This window comes from Chelonia mydas, chromosome 2 (assembly GCF_015237465.2).
Source record: "Chelonia mydas isolate rCheMyd1 chromosome 2, rCheMyd1.pri.v2, whole genome shotgun sequence".
Lineage (NCBI taxonomy): Eukaryota > Metazoa > Chordata > Testudines > Cheloniidae > Chelonia > Chelonia mydas.
Genome location: NC_057850.1, coordinates 14,097,748 through 14,116,146, shown reverse-complemented (window position 1 = coordinate 14,116,146; position 18,399 = coordinate 14,097,748). Strand labels below are relative to the sequence as shown.

Below are 18,399 nucleotides of genomic sequence, written 5' to 3'. Positions count from 1 at the left end.
TTAAGGATTTACAAAATAGTTTTATTGAGGCTAAGAAAAAGCTTGAAAAACATTGGGAAAGCAAGACATGTAGGATAGGTCAAATGGCTGGTCAATAAAATGTACATTGATATGCCTTGCTCTGGACAGAAATGCTAATATTCAGATGAATCAATGAATTTTCACTTATCTGTGATACATATTTTGAATTAACTAATTATCTATCATTGGTGAATGAATACAGTATCTTAAAGCTACCTGTTTTTATAGCATTTTATGTCCCAGATAATACATATTTTTACTCATGTCAACTTAAATCTAATTTAGAAATTTTAAAATATTTGAAGTAGGACAAATTACAATATAAATTACATGTAAACAAATATTAAGTGGATTGATTGTCCTTAAAGTGAGGTACTTAAGAACACTGAGTTCATATATATTCATTACTCTTCATTTTGTAGAGTAAAATCTCATTTTAAGAGAATAGCATATTTTACAGTGTGCTCATGATGGTAGGGAACTAATCCCAATGTCTATTGAATAGCACATATAGGCACTGTGGGAGATTTTATTTTACCTATCATCCAATGTATCTTAATTCTGTAAGCAGCTCTTGGTCAGACTGCTGATTATCTTCAGTTGTGTGACTTTTGTTCTTTGCCATCAGTGTACATAAAAGCCTAGAGTGAACCACCATTCATTGCAAAAGTAGATTTTAAAGTTTTAATAAAAGTCCTTTCTGATTTTTTTTGAACTAGTTAAATTTGCTTGTTGCCCTGGGAAAAGAGGAATAAATCTTAAGTCATCTGTTCAATTGGGTGCAACAGTGCATGACTTCAGCTTTAATTAGTAGAAGAAAACAAACCTCAGTTTTTATTTGGTTATGCTGAGATGAGAAACCTTTTTAATAAGAAAAACATGACTGTTTACAGGTTAGCTCACCTGCAGAGATAAACAATGCCAGATAATTTCTTTTCTAGTAAACTTACTTTAATTCATAGAATAAGTTATGTGTTTCTTACATATAATCTATTAATACATTAGTTTCATAATCAGAAGTCACTGCAAATTTAACTTACTCCTGCACAGTACGTGCCCAGAAGTCTCAATTTTGAGTGGCGCTTTTATCTCCGTGAAACAAAATAAAACAAGTAAAAGTGTACATTGGAAATTTTTTTGTTTTACTTTCCACCTCTATGCAATTTCTAGTAAAAATTGTTATACAAGGGATGGGAAATAATTAAATCTGAGGCTTATATATTTCTATTACTGTAGTTAATTTGTTTCAATCACAGGCAATAAATACATAGGCAAAAGATTATATTACAAACAATTAATATACAACATGTTGTGATCTTTCATGAGATGTTATGTCAGTAAAATGGGACCAGTGTTGAATAACCAAAGTCTTTTAAATGATAAAGCTTTGGGTTTGTCTGGAGTCTATATATCTTTAGTATGTTGTCTTTTGATGTTGCAATTAACACACACATTTTCTCCCACTTTTTCCATATTAAATATTGCAGGATTTATTTTAATTGAGTAAACAGCCTCTTAAAAAGTTTTGTGATATGCTGACCTTATTAGCTGAGTGATATATAACATAGATGATTATAATTAAGTTTACCTTGCTTGGAAAAAGGTATTCTAGCTAGTTTAGTATTATTTTAGAGAGTACTACACTCAACATGTGAACTGGAGATATAAATCTATAAAAAGGAAAAGTTTTATAACTTTAAATGGATCATTAAACTTCAATCTTCGTATAACCTAAATTCCTAATTGTTGTAGATACCCACTCTCGTCAATTTCAACTGAAAGTAAATTTCAAGCTAACTTTACGTTTGCCTCAGTTGTCAAAATGCACTAGGACTTTAAAATTAAAGAGATGGCCAACAGATATTTGTGACATCTAAAAATAGTTTTGGTTTTATTTTTGCATTTATTAACTTTGAAATTTATTTCAGTAGCCAAACTTTAGAAGCACACCCTACCGGAAACTTTTATCTTCATTTCTGAATCCTGTTTTTGTTTAATTTGTAGGGTCATAAGAAATTAATATAGATAATAAGCATGTATTTCCTACTTTGTGTTTGCTGTGTGAAAGTGTATTCTAAAAATAAAAACAGTTAAATTTCAATGGGGAGGAAAAATGTGAGCTGATTGATCTGTTAGCTGTCCCTCAAATTTTATTGTGGTGATGAACAAAAATGACTCAGTATTCATTAAAATCAATTACTAATGATCCAAAGCTGCCTATTTACCAGTAGGAATAGATTTGTTGTTGAGATAGTTTTAGTTCCTTCTAAATTTTTTCTGCTAGCAGTGAAGGAGACAAATTAGTCTGTGAGAGCGTACCTTGAAGACGCTATGGTTCTCTTAGTCATTTTTTAAATAACTCAGAGTTTTGTGTTGACCCAAAGCAAAAATGTGGGGAATAAACAAGACTCTGTTCCTGCATGACTGATGTCACTAGAAGCTTTGCTATTTAATTCAGTGGGTGTAGGATCAAGCCTACGTTGAATAAACTTTTAACAGGTGTTTCGATAAATTTTGTTCCTGTTGACAAAGGGCAGTTATAGGTTCAACAAGGACAAGTGCAGAGTCCAGCACTTAGGACGGAAGAATCCCATGCACCGCTACAGACTAGGGACCGAATGGCTCGGCAGCAGTTCTGCAGAAAAGGACCTCGGGGTTACAGTGGACGAGAAGCTGGATATGAGTCAACAGTGTGCCCTTGTTGCCAAGAAGGCCAATGTCATTTTGGGATGTATAGGTAGGGGCATTGCCAGCAGATCGAGGGACATGATCGTTCCCCTCTATTCGACATTGGTGAGGCCTCATCTGGAGTATTGTGTCCAGTTTTGGGCCCCACACTACAAGAAGGATGTGGAAAAATTGGAAAGAGTCCAGCGAAGGGCAACAAAAATGATTAGGGGATTGGAACACATGACTTATGAGGAGAGGCTGAGGGAACTGGGATTGTTTAGTCTGCAGAAGAGAAGAACAAGGGGGGATTTGATAGCTGCTTTCAACTACCTGAAAGTGGGTTCCAAAGAGGATGGCTCTAGACTGTGTTCTCAGTGGTTGCAGATGACAGATCGAGGAGTAACGGTCTCAAGTTACAGTGGGGGAAGTTTAGGTTGGATATTAGGAAAAACTTTTTCACTAGGAGGGTGGTGAAACACTGGAATGCATTACCTAGGGAGGTAGTGGAATCTCCTTCCTTAGATATTTTTAAGGTCAGGCTTGACAAAGCCCTAGCTGGGATGTTTTAGTTGGGGATTGGTCCTACTTTGAGCAGGGGGTTGGACTAGATGACCTCCTGAGGTCCCTTCCAACCCTGATATTCTATGATTCTTGTCTACACTACCCACCGAATTGGCAAGCAGCGATCGATGCAGCAGGGGTCGATAAATTGACCGCCGAGCGGTCTGTCAACTCCAGTACTCCACCAGAATGAGGCGCACAAGCGGAGTCTATGGGAGAGCATCAGCTGTCTACTTACCGAAGTGAAGGCACAGTGGTAAATAGATCTAAGTACGTCAACTTCAGCTAGGCTATTCACGCAATTTCAGCTATGTGATTTTTAGATTATACTACTGCGCAGTAGTATAGACAAGCCCAAACAAAAGTTATGGTAATGGCCATCAGTTTGCAGAGCAGTTAACCGACAAAGGCCCCTGATCCTTTAATATGACATCATGGGGGAGGGGGACCCTATGCCTGTATGGAGCACTTCTAAAATCAGCTGGGCTCTGTGTGGGCACAGGACTCCACATCTGGTTAACATATTGCAGGATCAGGGTTTAGGGCTCTAGTACTGCAAAGATTTAAGCACATGCAAAGCTTTACTCTTTGTTTTAAAGGAGACTGTGTTAAAGTAATGTGGAAAATGTAATGAAAGACCATAGATGTGGATGCGGAAATAACATCCTCAGGAAGTTCAAAAGCATGAAGAGTGAATGTATTTCTGACCATCATCCACAGGAGTGTTATCATCTGTACATTAACTTCAATCCTAGACTTTTGGACTTGGCATGTGGTTATTTGTTTTGGTAGTTTGTAGCTTTAAACATTGGAAAGACTGTTTTTATTTCATGTGGAGGCTAACAGTAATGTATGTAAGTAGATGTCAACCATATACAGTGGAGAATTATAACTCCATTACAACTCTTGTTAAAATGTATGTTGGGAATAGGGAGTGGATTATGGAGGGAGAAGAGAATTTAAATACAAATAAACTATATACAATATTGTAATGGGGCACTCACCTAAAGTATCCCCTAGCAGGAAGGTGTGGTACTGTAATTGTTTCCCCTACTTCTGGAGCCCCCTGTTGGTTGCCAACCTCACTAAGCTGGTCTTCAGTGGTTCGACCCTCTGGCGAAGTCACACCATCAAAATGGAGCCCTTTTGGGGTAGCAAAGCATTTGCCAAACTGTCTTCACCAGGTTTCAGAGCAGCAGCTGTGTTAGTCTGTATTCGCAAAAAAGAAAAGGAGTACTTGTGGCACCTTAGAGACTAACAAATTTATTTGAGCATAAGCTTTCGTGAGCTACAGCTCACTTCATCGGATGCATTCACCAGGCTCTTCACCCCCTATCTTTGGGCCCTTTAAATCCAGCTCTTCTCTCATGCTTCTAAAGGACCCTTGTCCCCTTCTTGGGGGCTTAGGCCACTTTGACAGGGGCTGGTATGGGAACCTGGGTCCACCCGCTACTTCAAGTTCCAATGCAGGCAGACACAGATACTGCTTCATTTAATTAGTTGCTGTTACATTCCCTGGGCCTCTTCCCACCTGATCCCTTTACTTCTACCTGTTTACCTTAGGGTTAGAGTCCTCAGGTCCTCTCGCTCCCAGATTTAGTGCAAACAGCCCATCAAGATCTTCTGGCCAGAACGGAGCACCCTCTAGCACTAGCCAGGAACTGACCAGCTAAGGCCCTGCAGCGTCTTTTAGCTGAGCTTGCTGAGTTCTGATTGGCTGCTTCCACAAGGCCTCTTTAGGCAGGCCGGGAGGACCCACCTTTGCCACCCCTTTCTAGGGCGGGGTGTAGTAGGCATACAGCCAAGGAAAGTCCAGGTACATTCCATCACATATATATAAATAAAAATCAAAGCACTTTAAAGAGTTTTTTTCAAATCAACTGTTTTGTGCTTAAGCTACAAGATTTGTTTTCTTAATTCAAGGGTTTTATAAAATCAAATAGAAATGTTCTATGAGCTCTTGAGTTTTCAGTGAATGATTTCCTTTTATTTAAAACTTGAAGTTTTGGAAGCTGAAACATGCAACGGCATAAGGCAAATGCAGGAGAGCCCCCTAAAATGGTAGTACAGACATTTCATTGTCCAAGCTGAGTAACTTCTAAGTCTTATAAATGATTCAGTGTGTGGTATAAATTATATTTTCTTAAATGTCAGTTGTAGTCCAAAGTGCTGATAGTAACAGATAAAGTATTTTAAAAAAATTACCTTGACTCAAATATGTGGCTGTAAATTGCAGCCTAGGAGAGAAATCAATCTATTTTACAAGTTACACCCTGGTTTTGGAATTTTTGCTGCTATAAGTTATTCCTCTACTTGGGAACATGATATCCAGTTTAAAAAAAATCAGTAACAGATTTTTGTACTTTTCTTTCCAGAAATTGAGAAATTCCAAAAAGGGGAAGGAAAGGAAGAAGAAAAGTATATTGATGTAGTGATAAATAAAAATATGAAGCTGGGGCAGAAAGTGTTAATTCCAGTAAAACAATTCCCTAAGGTAAGTTAATTTGTTAGTAATTTAAAACTGGATCTTTGTAAGAATGTGATAGCAAAATATATTCAGTTGTTTAAGCAACAAAAGATTGTTCCTAAACCTAAGACAGTATTATCTACTATTGCTCTTGCTATTCTATAGTTTATATTATATAGGTCTTATACGAGCTTCCTCACCATACTGCTCCAGATACATTTTCTATGAACTGTAGATTTAAAGCTGTACCTATGTCTACCTGTGTGAAGGGAAGGCTACTTGTAACCCTCATTTCAAGCAGTAGAAAAAAGAAATATTTGTTTGTAGTACATTGAAACTAGCACATAACCAAAACCTCGAGGATATTGCAGCTGTTCTGTAACCTCTAATAAAAAAAATAAGAATAAAAAATGCTTATAGTGACTTTAATCCATAGATCTCAAAGCAATTTTCAAAAGTAGGTAAGCATTATTATCCTGTTTTTTGCAGGTGGGGAGACCAAGGGCACACAAAGTGAAGTGACTTGCCTAAGGCTGCACAATGATTAGGTGGCAGAGCTGGGATTAGAACTTGGGCCTGCTGTCTCCTGGTCCTTTATACCACCCACTGGATATTGTTGCCTAGGTGGTTAACAAAATGATGCTAATAAATTTGTATCAAATCACACAAATGTAGGGCTGGAAGAGGTTTGGATAAGTCAACTAGTCCAACTCTGCTCTGAGACAGGACCAAGTCTGAGGCTGTTCTAGATTTGATTTTGACAAATAGGGAGGAACTGGTTGAGAATTTGAAAGTGGAAGGCAACTTGGGTGAAAGTGATCGTGGAATGGTAGGAGGGAGAACAGCACAATGGATTTCAAGAAGGCAGACTTTAGCAAACTCAGGGAGTTGGTAGGTAACATCCTATGGGAAGCATGTCTAAGGGGAAAAACAATTGAAGGCAGCTGGCAGTTTTTCAAAAAGACATTATTAAGGGCACAAGAGCCTATCTTTCCTATGCAGTGGGATAGTTTGAAGTATGGCAAGAGACCACCTGGCTTAACCAGGAGATCTTCAATGATCTAAAACTGAGTCCTACAAAAAGGGGAAACTTGGTCAGATTACAAAGGATGAATATAAACAAATAACACAAGTATGTAGGGACAAAATTAGAAAAGCCAAGACACAAAACGAGATCAAACTAGTGAGGGACATTAAAAGGAAACAAGAAAAAAAATTCTACAAATACATTAAAAGCAAGAGGAAGACCAAGGACAGAGTAGGTCCATTACGCAATGGGGGGAGGGGAGACTACAACAGAAAATGTGGAAATGGCAGAGGTGCTTAATTGCTTTTGTTTCGGTTTTCACCAAAAAGATTGATGGCGATTGGATGTCTAACATAGTGAATACCAGTGAAAATGAGGTAGGATCGGAGTCTAAAGAGAGAACAAGTACAAAATTATTTAGACAAGTTAGATATCTTCAGACCACCAGGCCCTGATGAAATGCATCCTAGAATACTCAAGGAGCTGACTGAGGAGATATCTGAGCCATTAGCAATTATCTTTGAAAAGTCATGGAAGACAGGGGACATTCCAGAAGACTGGAAAAGGGCAAATATAGTGCCCATCTATAAAAAGGGAAATACAGACAACCCAGGGAATTAGACCAATCAGCTTAACTTTTGTACCCGGAAAGATAATGGAGAAAATAATTAAGCAATCAATTTGTAAACATCTAGAAGAGAATAAGGTGATAAATAAGTCAGCATGGATTTGTCAAGAACAAATCATGTCAAACCAAACTGATACCCTGTCAAAGAAAGCTAACAAGCCTTGTGGATGGGGGCGGGGGGCAGTAGATGTGAGATATCTTGACTTTAAGACTTTTGATACTATCTTGCATGACCATCTCATAAACAAAGTATGGAAATACAGCATATATGAAGCTACAATAAGGTTGGAAAATCGTTCCTAGAGAGTAGTTATCAGTGGTTCACAGTCATGCCGGAAAGGCATAACGAGTGGGGACCCACAGGGAATGGTTCTGGGTCCGGTTCTGTTCAATATCTTCATCAGGGATTTAGATAATGGCATAGAGCATACACTTATAAAGTTTGTGGACGATACCAAGCTGGAAGGGGTTGCAAGTGCTTTGGATGACAGGATTAAAATTCAAAATGATCTGGACAAACTGGAGAAATGGTCTGAAGTAAATAGGATGAAATTCAATAAGGACAAATGTGAAATACTCCATTTAGGAAGGAACAATCAGTTGTACACCTACAAAATGGGAAATGACTGCCTAGGAAGGAGTACTGCGGAAAGGGATCTGGGGGTCATAGTGAATCACAAGCTAAATATGAGTCAAGAGTGTAATGCTGTTGCAAAAAAAAGCAAACATCATTCTGGGATGTACTAGCTGGAGTATTGTAAGCAAGAGACAAGAAGTAATTCTTCCGCTCTACTCTGCGCTGATTAGTCTTCAACTGGGGTATTGTGTCCAGTTCTGGGCTCCACATTTCAGGAAAGATGTGGACAAACTGGAGAAAGTGATTAAAGGTCTAGAAAATATGACCTGTGAGGGAAGATTGAAAAAATTGGGTTTGTTTAGTCTGGAGAAGAAGACTGAGAGGGGACATACATTTTCAAGTATGTAAAATGTTGTTACATGGAGGAGGAAGAAAAATTGTTCTTAACCTCTGAGGATAGGACAAGAAGCAATGGGCTTAAATTGCAGCAAGGGTGGTTTAGGTTGGACATTAGGAAAAACTTCCTAACTGTCTGTCGGAGTAGTTAAGCACTGGAATAAAATGCCTAGGGAGGTTGTGGAATCTCATCATTGGGGATTTTTAAGAGCAAGTTGGACAAACACCTGACAGGGATGGTCTAGATAATACTTAGTCCTGCCTTGAGTGCAAGGAACTGGACTAGATTACCTCGTGGTCCCTTCCAGTTATGTGATTCTAAGTATACATAGACCATCCCTGACAGGTGTTTGTTTAACCTGTTGTTAAAAACCTTCAGTCACAGGGAAGCCTATTCCAGTGCTTAACTATTTGGATGGTTAAGAAAAAATGTCTAACATCTAACTTAAATGTCCCTTACCAAAGACTAGACTAATTACTGATTGTCTTTCCTTCCGTGGACATGGAGAACAATTTATCACTGTCCTCTTTATAAGAGACCTTAACATATTTGAAAACTTACCAGGTTCCCCAGCGGTCGTCTTTTCTCAAGACTAAACATGACCAGTTTTTTAACATCTTTCCTCATAGGTCAGGTTTTCTAAACCACTTATCATTTATGTTGCTCTCATCTGGACTCTCTCTCCAGTTTGTCAAAATCTTACTCAAGGTGTGGTGCCCAAAGTGAGATACAGTTCTCCAGCTGAGGCCTTAGTGGTTCCAAGTAGAGCAGGACAGTTACCTCCTGGAATTATATTCACCTTTTTGCACCCGCATCACATTGTTGGCTCTCGCTCAATTTGTGATCCACTATAACCCCCAGATCTTTTTTCAACTGGCTAGCCAGTTATTGCTAATTTTGTAATCATGTATTTGATTTTTTTTCATTCTGACCTGTAGTACTCTGCATTATGGACAGCTTATACTGGTTTTACTTCAAACATCTGAATTTCCTATTACGATGTCTAGATGTGGTTAAGTTTCAGAGTAACAGCCGTGTTAGTCTGTATTCGCAAAAAGAAAAGGAGTACCTGTGGCACCTTAGAGACTAACCAATTTATTTGAGCATAAGCTTTTGTGAGCTACAGCTCACTTCATCGGATGCATACTGTGGAAAGTGTAGAAGATCTTTTTATACACACAAAGCATGAAAAAATACCTCCCCCCACCCCACTCTCCTGCTGGTAATAGCTTATCTAAAGTGATCGCTCTCCTTACAGTGTGTATGATAATCAAGTTGGGCCATTTCCAGCACAAATCCAGGGTTTAACAAGAATGTCTAAGGGGGGGGGGGGGGGAAATAGGTTACCTTGCATAGTGACTTAGCCACTCCCAGTCTCTATTCAAGCCTAAGTTAATTGTATCCAATTTGCAAATGAATTCCAATTCAGCAGTCTGTGGGCACAGTTGGCAACGGGCTTTGTTGCAAGGATAGGTTCCCGTTGCCAACTGTGCCCACATATCTATTCAGGGGACACCCATCACAGGGCCTAATAACATCAGCCACACTATCAGAGGCTCGTTCACCTGCACATCCACCAGTGTGATATATGCCATCATGAGCCAGCAATGCCCCTCTGCCATGTACATTGGTCAAACTGGACAGTCTCTACGTAAAAGAATAAATGGACACAAATCAGATGTCAAGAATTATAACATTCATAAACCAGTCGGAGAACACTTCAGTCTCTCTGGTCACGCGATTACAGACATGAAAGTTGCGATATTACAACAAAAAAATTTCAAATCCAGACTCCAGCGAGAGACTGCTGAATTGGAATTCATTTGCAAATTGGATACAATTAACTTAGGCTTGAATAGAGACTGGGAGTGGCTAAGTCATTATGCAAGGTAACCTATTTCCCCTCCCCCCCCCCCCTTAGACATTCTTGTTAAACCCTGGATTTGTGCTGGAAATGGCCCAACTTGATTATCATACACATTGTAAGAAGAGTGATCACTTTAGGTAAGCTATTACCAGCAGGAGAGTGGGGTGGGGGGAGGTATTTTTTCATGCTTTGTGTGTATAAAAAGATCTTGTACACTTTCCCCAGTATGCATCCAATGAAGTGAGCTGTAGCTCACGAAAGCTTATGCTCAAATAAATTGGTTAGTCTCTAAGGTGCCACAGGTACTCCTTTTCTAGATGTGGTTAAAACCACTAAAATCCTAGGGACTGTCAGCTTTTAAGTAAAGGCATGTCTATACAGAGAGTTAGTACATGGCAAACTGTGGTGTAAATTGACAGTGTTGCAGCATGCTGTACAGTAACAGGTCATGTGAGCCCTGCTACCGCATGCTAAAAGATGTGTAGTGCACTTGGACCTATTGCTGTTTTAGCTTTCTGCGCACTAACAGTCCGTATAGAAAAGCCCTAAGTGATTTTTGTCCTTACTTCATGAAATCCCCTCTCCTCCATTATATTTTGCTTATTGTACTACTTTATTTTTCTTAGCCAGTCTCTGTTTGTGTTGATGTTGGTATGAAATAGAAAGTTGTCAGTGATTTATATTTAATATAGATTCTGTTTTTTGGTGATCAGATCTTTGTTATGAATGCAGATAAGATGCAGAATGCCATTTTGTTACCAGCCTAACTTTTTGAGTAGCCTGCTGAGAGAACCGTTGCTTGAAGATGGTGTGATTTCAATGGTTTACACTAGTGAGTGCCTAAAATAGGGATGTTTCTGCTCCGAATAATTGAGCATGAAGGTTTCGAGTCAACCCTGTATAAAAGTTAATAGTCCTGCCAACAGTTATAACAAAAAGCTTTCACGTTGCTGTCAGTTAATAGACTGAGCAAGAGAAAACTCTAAGTATCTGCTCCTCTAGACCTGTAAAAAGAAAAAAAAAAAAAAAAAAAAAAAAAAAAAGGCAGATTGCATTTTGGGACATTGATGCTGACTCTGCCCTTTGAACCTCTTTGTCTCAGGCAAAAATGCAATTTAAGAAATACACTAAAATTATTTGGTTTAAACTATATTTCTACTTCCTAACTAAACTTTTTTCATGCTTTAATCAGTATAATGTTGTTGAAGGGTGTTCTGTCCACTTCATTTACTAACTCACCCTCTGTCATAAATATAAAGGGAAGGGTAACCACCTTTCTGTATACAGTGCTATAAAATCCCTCCTGGCCAGAGGCAAAATCCTTTCACCTGGAAAGGGTTAAGAAGCTAAGGTAACTTCACTGGCACCTGACCCAAAATGACCAATGAGGGGACAAGATACTTTCAAATCTGGAGGGGGGGAAAAGGCTTTTGTCTGTCTGTGAGATACCTTTGCCGGGAACAGATCAAGGATGCAAGCCCTCCAACTCCTGTAAAAGTTAGTAAGTAATCTGGCTAGAAAATGCGTTAGGTTTTCTTTTTTTGGCTTGTAAATTCGCTGTGCTGGAGGAAATGTGTATTTTTTGTAACTTAAGGTTTTGCCTAGAGGGAGTCTCTGTGTTTTGAATCCGACTGCCTGTGAGATTATCTTCCATTCTAATCTTAGAGTGTTTCTTTTATCTTTGTTCTTCTAATAAAGTTCTGATTTTTAAGGATCTAATTGGGTTTTTGGGTCTTAAAAATTCAAGGCTGGTTTGTGCTCAGGCCTCCCCAGGAAAGAGGGTGTAAGGACTTGACGGATATTTTGGGGAAATAGGAACTCCAAGTAGTCTTTTTTCTGTTCTTTGTCTAAATCACTTGGTGGTGGCAGCATACTGTTCAAGGACAAGGCAAAGTTTGTGCCTTAGGAAAGTGTTTTTTTGTTTTTTTTTAACCTAAGCTGGTAGAAATATGCTTAGAGGGGGTGTCTCATGCTGGTCCCCACATCTGTACCCCACAGTTCAGAGTGGGGAAGGAACCTTGATACCCTCTCTCATTATTAAGATGTTCTCTGGACCCCTTCTAAATTATACTTTTGGCACACACTGTTCTAGGGAAAGGAGGGATCTCCCATTTATTCCATGTTGAGTAATGTTCTGAGCGACGTATCTTAAGAGTTTGGTGCTCAGGCTTTTTATACAATGAATGGAGGAAGATAGGCACCTAAGAATGCGATTCACAAAAGTCAGCACACTAATAGCCAATGGAAGATGCTAAGGATAAGAATGTGTCCTGATCCCTGCCCCTCTCAGGGGTTTGATGCCTAAGTCTGGGCTGCAGGGAGCTGTGAACGCTTACTTGAAGTTAGGTGCCTAAGGTCGGTCTTACAAGGGAAATCCTTCTCCCACTCTGCCCACAGCTTCTTTCTTGCAACTTTTAGCCCAGCAGTTGGGGTATTCACCTGGGATCTGGGATATCCTGGTTCAAGTTCCCCCTCCACCTGAAGGAGGTAAGAGATATTGAACAAAGAACTTCTACCTCTTCGGGGGGTGCTCTACCCACTGGGCTGTGGGATATTTTGATGTTTGTCTCCCTCAGTCTGGCCTGTTGGAGCAGGGGGATTGGATCCTGTGTTTCACATATACAGCCATTCTTATGCATGCTGTCTCTCTGTGGCCTAATGATTTCATTAATTATTTATCCCAAGTAGAACAGCTTCACCGGGAGAGACTGAGGAAGGGTGGCAAAGCAATGAAGTCCTCCTCTAGAGCTGAGATGTAGGTGTCTATGAAAACAAGACCTGAATCATCATCATATTAGATTTGGCTCAGGCTCGGCTCCCCAGTCAAAGGTATAACCTGTGGCATAAGATGGGTCCCCCTAGGGCCTCTGTATTAACCATAAAACAAGTGCCTGTGGTACTGGCTAAATCAACAGGTCACATTTCCTCCAACACAGACTCTTCGATATTGACACACATAGCAGTACCTGACACTGGTACCGAGCTCCTGGGTACCATTATCACTGTCCCATATGTAGGAATGTTGACTGTGCCAATGCCTTCCCAGATAGAACAGTACCGTAGCACATCAGAAAAAGTAACCACTGCTGCTGGGCATGTACTCCTTTTCATCTTTTATGTCTTTTCAGATAAATAGTCATCTCCTGTGCATCCCCCTTCTTCTCTATGGTTATTAGAGAGGAACTTAGGACACTGTTCTCTGAGCAGTAAAAGGCATGGGTCTCATAAATAACAGGCCCCCTTGGTATTCTGCCCTGGATCCACCAGTCTAGTATTCATATGGTTATCAGTCACATCCCTACTAGGTACCCTTGGGTATACAATCCTGGTCCTACAAATGAACATTCACTCCTGCTCCCTTATAGGGTTAGATACACTGCCTCTTAAGGGTACGGTATGTTTTTTCCCAACTAGTTCAGTTGGTAAAGTCGTAGATCCTAAAGAAAAAGGAGAGAGTGTCATGAGGATCACCAAAAACTTGTGGAAGAACAATTCATCCTGGCTACAATTTTGCCATCTTCCCCCCGTAAGGTGGCAACTCCTCCTGTGCCTTGTCCAGTGGATGACTTTAAGGCATTCCAAGTTTTGATGAAACACGTGGCTCAGATCCTTGACATCCTGCTGGAGGTAGTGCAAGAGAAGTTGCATAAGCTGTTAGGTATTCTATACCCTTTAATACTTTGCAGACTGGCTTGTTAATGAAGGATTGTTAAACTTGCAAGGAATCGTGGCAGACTCCAGCATCAATATTGGCAACATTCAGAAGAGCAGATAGATGTACAAAGTGCCTCCCAAAAGCTTTGGATAAATTTATTCACATCTGGGGCCAGGGTTGCATGTCATGATAGTGCTTGAGAGGAGCTGATTGCCCAAACTTTCCTGCAGACAGCTTTGGAAGCGTCTGACACTTGCAGCATCCACCATAGCTACATTTAGACTCCTAAACTTTTAAGACCAGAAGAGAACATTGTGATTATCTAGTCTGACCTGCACATCACAGGCCACAGAATCTCACTCTCCCACTTCTGTCATAAACCCATAATCTCTGACTGAGAATCCACAATTTACTGTAGATCTAACCAGCAAGTGATCTGTGCTGCAGAGGAAGATTAAATCCTCTCAGGGTCTTTGCCAGTCTGACCTGGGGGAAAATTCCTTTTCCAACCCAAATATGATGGTCCGTTAGACCCTGAGCATGTGTGCAAGACCGACCTGGCAGACACTTGGGAAAGAATTCACTGTAGTAACTCAGATCCCTCCCCATCTAGTGGCCCATCTCAATGGCTGAAGATGGGACACATTTTCTACTAGCAGGGCAGGTGTGCCACATGCCATTGTACACGGTTTCATCATACCATTCCCCCTCCATAAACTTAACCAGCTCAGTCATAAAGCCGGTTAGTTTTTTTTTTTTTTGCCCTCACTACTGCCCTTGGGAAGCTGTTTCAGAACTCCACTCCTCTGATGGTTAGAAACTTTCATCTAATTTCAAGCCTAAACTTGTTGATGGCTTCTTTATATCCATTTGGCCTTGCTCTTTGTTCTTGTGCCAGTATTGCCCCAAGTTGTCAGATACTCAAGGAGGTCTGACAGTTACATGGTAGAGTATGGTTGTGATCTGTTCAGCTCCAAGACCAATGAGGCCCTTGATTTGTTAAGACTGTAGGGCTATCTTGCTTTCTTTTTCAGGGTATAAGCCCAGAGAGCACAAGTCAGACCTCAGAGCTTCATCAGGCAGCATCCCTCAGCCCCATACACCTGTAGTCTGCCAAGAACATCCGAACCACTGAGGAAGAAATTCCAGTGCAGATGATTCTTTGCCATTTCCTTAGCTGCTATCCAGTCTGTGTCTTCCTCTTGGCAGAAGGTTTGACACCATAGTTAAGACCCTGGCAGAACCTATGAGGGATCTAGAACTGCTGCCCCTCCTCTTTATGGCAAATGTTTTGTCCTTTTCTGGGAATAGTTGGCTGGCATCACCAAGGTGCATCTCAATTTGTCAGCAAAGTATATTGCTTTCTTACTCTCCATCCCCATACCTTCTCAGGGATCTTTTCTGCTAGAAACTGTTGGAAGAGGAGTTGAACTCCGTTCTGCAACTTGGTGCAATGGAGGTGATGCTTGTAGAGTTCAGGGTCAAGGGACTGTAGTTCCACTGTTTTCTAATCCCAAAGAAGGAAGGGAGCTTGTGCCCTGTCCTAGAAATATGATGCCTCCAAGTTTCTCTGACATTTTAAAGTTCATAATGATGAAACTGGCTTTTATAATCCCCTCACGACTGGTTTGGGGCTCTTTACCTATTTCCACCGGTGTCTTCATCTGGTACACAGGAATTACCTCATTTGTGATATGGAAGATTGCCCTCCAATACAGGGCCCCCATCCTTTGGTCTTTTCATAGTGTTGAAGGTTTTCACCAAGTGCCTAGCCACTATGGCCGCTCACTCGAGATGTAAGGTATTCAAGTCTGTCCACTTCTTTGCTATTAGCTCATCCATAGGAAATTACCCTAGCAGCTGACCAGGTTGACCAGTGTAATCCAGAGGTTCTGTGCTACTCTGGACCTCCAGATAAACAGAGAAAAATCCACCTTTGTGACAACTCAAAGCGTAGAGTTCAAAGGAGCTGTATTAGATTCTAGGTCAGGAAAGGCTTATCTAGTATAAGAAAGATTCTAAACTACATAGTGACCTTCTCAGCCATCTGTAGGCTTATCCAAAGACATTAGTAAGAATGTGCCTTGCAGTTCTGAGTTGTATGACCTCTTGTGTGTATTGCAGTTTGCCACACTTCAGTTTGCCCTTTATAAGGGTACTTGAAATTAGTGTATTTGCCAAGCGCATGTTGCAAGGACATGCAGATGATGGTCCCTTAAGAGGTCCTTTCCTCATAAAATTGGTGGAAAGATCTACTTCAGGTGTGCAACTTCTCACCTCTTATTACCAGGATTCTGGTGAGAGATGCTTCGACTCAAGGGTGGGGTGCTCATATAGAGTCCCTACAGACTTCCCCCAAAAGTTTGTCTGCATGAAATGTTCTGGATCTCATAGCCATCTACCTGACAAGCAAAGCGTTCCTTCCCTTGCATCAGCCCAAGTGCTAACACACCATACAACAGCCATGTACTACCTTGACAGACTGGGAGAGCAAAATCATCTTCACTCTTTCAGGAGGTCTTGGATTTAGTGTATTTGTTATCAGATAATGCCAGTGGCTCTGTACCTGTCAGATGTTCAGAATTCTCGAGCAAAGGAAAAAAACCAACTAGATTGACTTAAAAAACAGAGTGGAACAGTGTGGCTATTTGGACATCCTGACGTTTGTCTCGCTTGAAAATCCTATTTCTGCTATTTTGATCTATTGGCTAGACCTAAAACAATTGGCACTTTCCATTAATCCCATAGGATATCTAACAGCAATTTTCACACATCACCCTCCTGTTCAGGGCCACACACCATATACGTTTCCTGAAGCTCAGGAGCCCCAGCTTTTCTGGGACCTCAGTATAGTACTAACAAACTTTAATGAGTCCCCTCTGTATGCCCCTCTTGACTTCCTTATCATCGGTCTATGAAGACTACCTTCCTTGTAACTTGGAGGTAGAGACAATTCAGACCCATATGGTTAGCTCACCTTACATGGTGATCTATAAAGTGACTCTTAGGCCTCACCCCCCAGGTTTTGCCCAAGATTGCTTTATTTGAATCAGTCTATTCACCTTCTGGTTTACTTCTCCAAGCCTCACTCAAATTAAAGGGAAGCTAAACCACATATGCTTGAAATAATGAAAGCTTTGGTCTTTCAGGAACTCCCCTAGATTTTGTGACCTTTACTGACAGGGTTAAGGGTCAGACAGTACTCATTTAGACAGTCTCAAAGTATGTAACTTTTTGTAAGATCCTTCTGCAATTTAGCCTGGTTAAAGCCACCTGTCTAGATTATGGCTTAGTCCATCCGAGTATGGGCAGCCTCTGTTGCTTCCTTAAGATACATCCATTGCAGGATACAAAGAGATCAGTCAACAAGTTCTCCAAGCCCTGTTCCTTAGTTGAGGCTTCCAGACTGGATTTTCACTTTGGGTAGAGCTGTCCTGCAATACTATTTTAAATAGGACTCCTAGTATCTACCTACAAACTAGGGGGTGTAACTGCTTACTAGTCACCAGAAATGAGATCCCTATTGACAATTACTTGAAAGAACTGCTACTTACCTTACGGTAACTGTTGTTCTTTGAGATATATTGTTCTCATGGACGCCATGACCTGCCCTCCTTCCCTGCTTCTGCATAGTCTTGTAGCTTTGAGATTTTTGTATCAGTGAAGAAGCTGAGGGATGGTTGGGCCCAATCTGTCCTGTATGTCCCCAATGGGGGAGAGGCCCATGAGCATCCAGAGTGCAGATGTGGCTCCAACAGACATTGCTGGCCAAAAGAATCCAATCTCATGTGCATGGGATACATACACACCAGAAGTGGAATCCTTGTTGACAGTACATCTTGAGGAATCAGTTACTGTTAAGTAACTACTCTTTTTTCCATTTTATGAGTAAGTAGTTTGTTGAGCCAGTTCATCCTCTCGGAAACCTGACTTTGCTTTGGCATTAGAAGGGATATGGGGAAAAATGGCTTCAGTCAATAATAAACCAGTTTTCTGAAGAGACTCATCATAACTTTGGGGGCAGTTACTCCCCTTCTAAGGTAGGTTAAAATTTAAAGATTGTTTCATATTGACTTTTGAGAATGACTGGTATATAGATATAAAGCTGTGAGCAATCTACGTATTATATTCCCTTAAGTATTAGTCTCAATTATGTACTCTCAGCAGTCAGAGCCTGTATTGTGGGTTTATCCCCAAGTTAAATTGCTACTGTTTACTTTACTTTAAAATGACATTTTGGTCTATAAGCATTTTGTCTACTGTTACACTAATCTTTGGTGTTACTTGTAACCTTTTCTTCTTTCTATCAGTGTGTTTATATTGCACATTTGACAGTATTTAATCTGTTTCATAAGTCAATGTCTCCTGTTTTGCATGGATGTTTAACACAGATAAAAAGAGGGAGGAGAGAGAATTCTTAAAAAACAAAAACAAAAAAAAAAAACAGGAAAAGATGGTTCTAAAGTGACAAATTCCTACAAGGAATTAGGGACAGATGTAGTACCGGAAATTGCTTTGGAATTTCTTTA

The 18,399-nt window shown here is 40.3% G+C and overlaps 1 protein-coding gene across 3 annotated transcripts in view; it reads left to right on the top strand.

Annotated features, from left to right (window-relative positions):
* The window catches only part of KHDRBS3 (KH RNA binding domain containing, signal transduction associated 3), a 192,774-nt gene that overhangs the window by 51,412 nt on the left and 122,963 nt on the right, over positions 1-18,399 (top strand). For all 3 annotated transcript variants that reach the window (XM_043539053.1, XM_043539052.1, XM_043539054.1), the window contains exon 2: positions 5,628-5,746. In XM_043539053.1, coding sequence (XP_043394988.1) covers positions 5,628-5,746 — 119 coding nt within the window. The remainder of the gene's footprint in view (positions 1-5,627; positions 5,747-18,399) is intronic.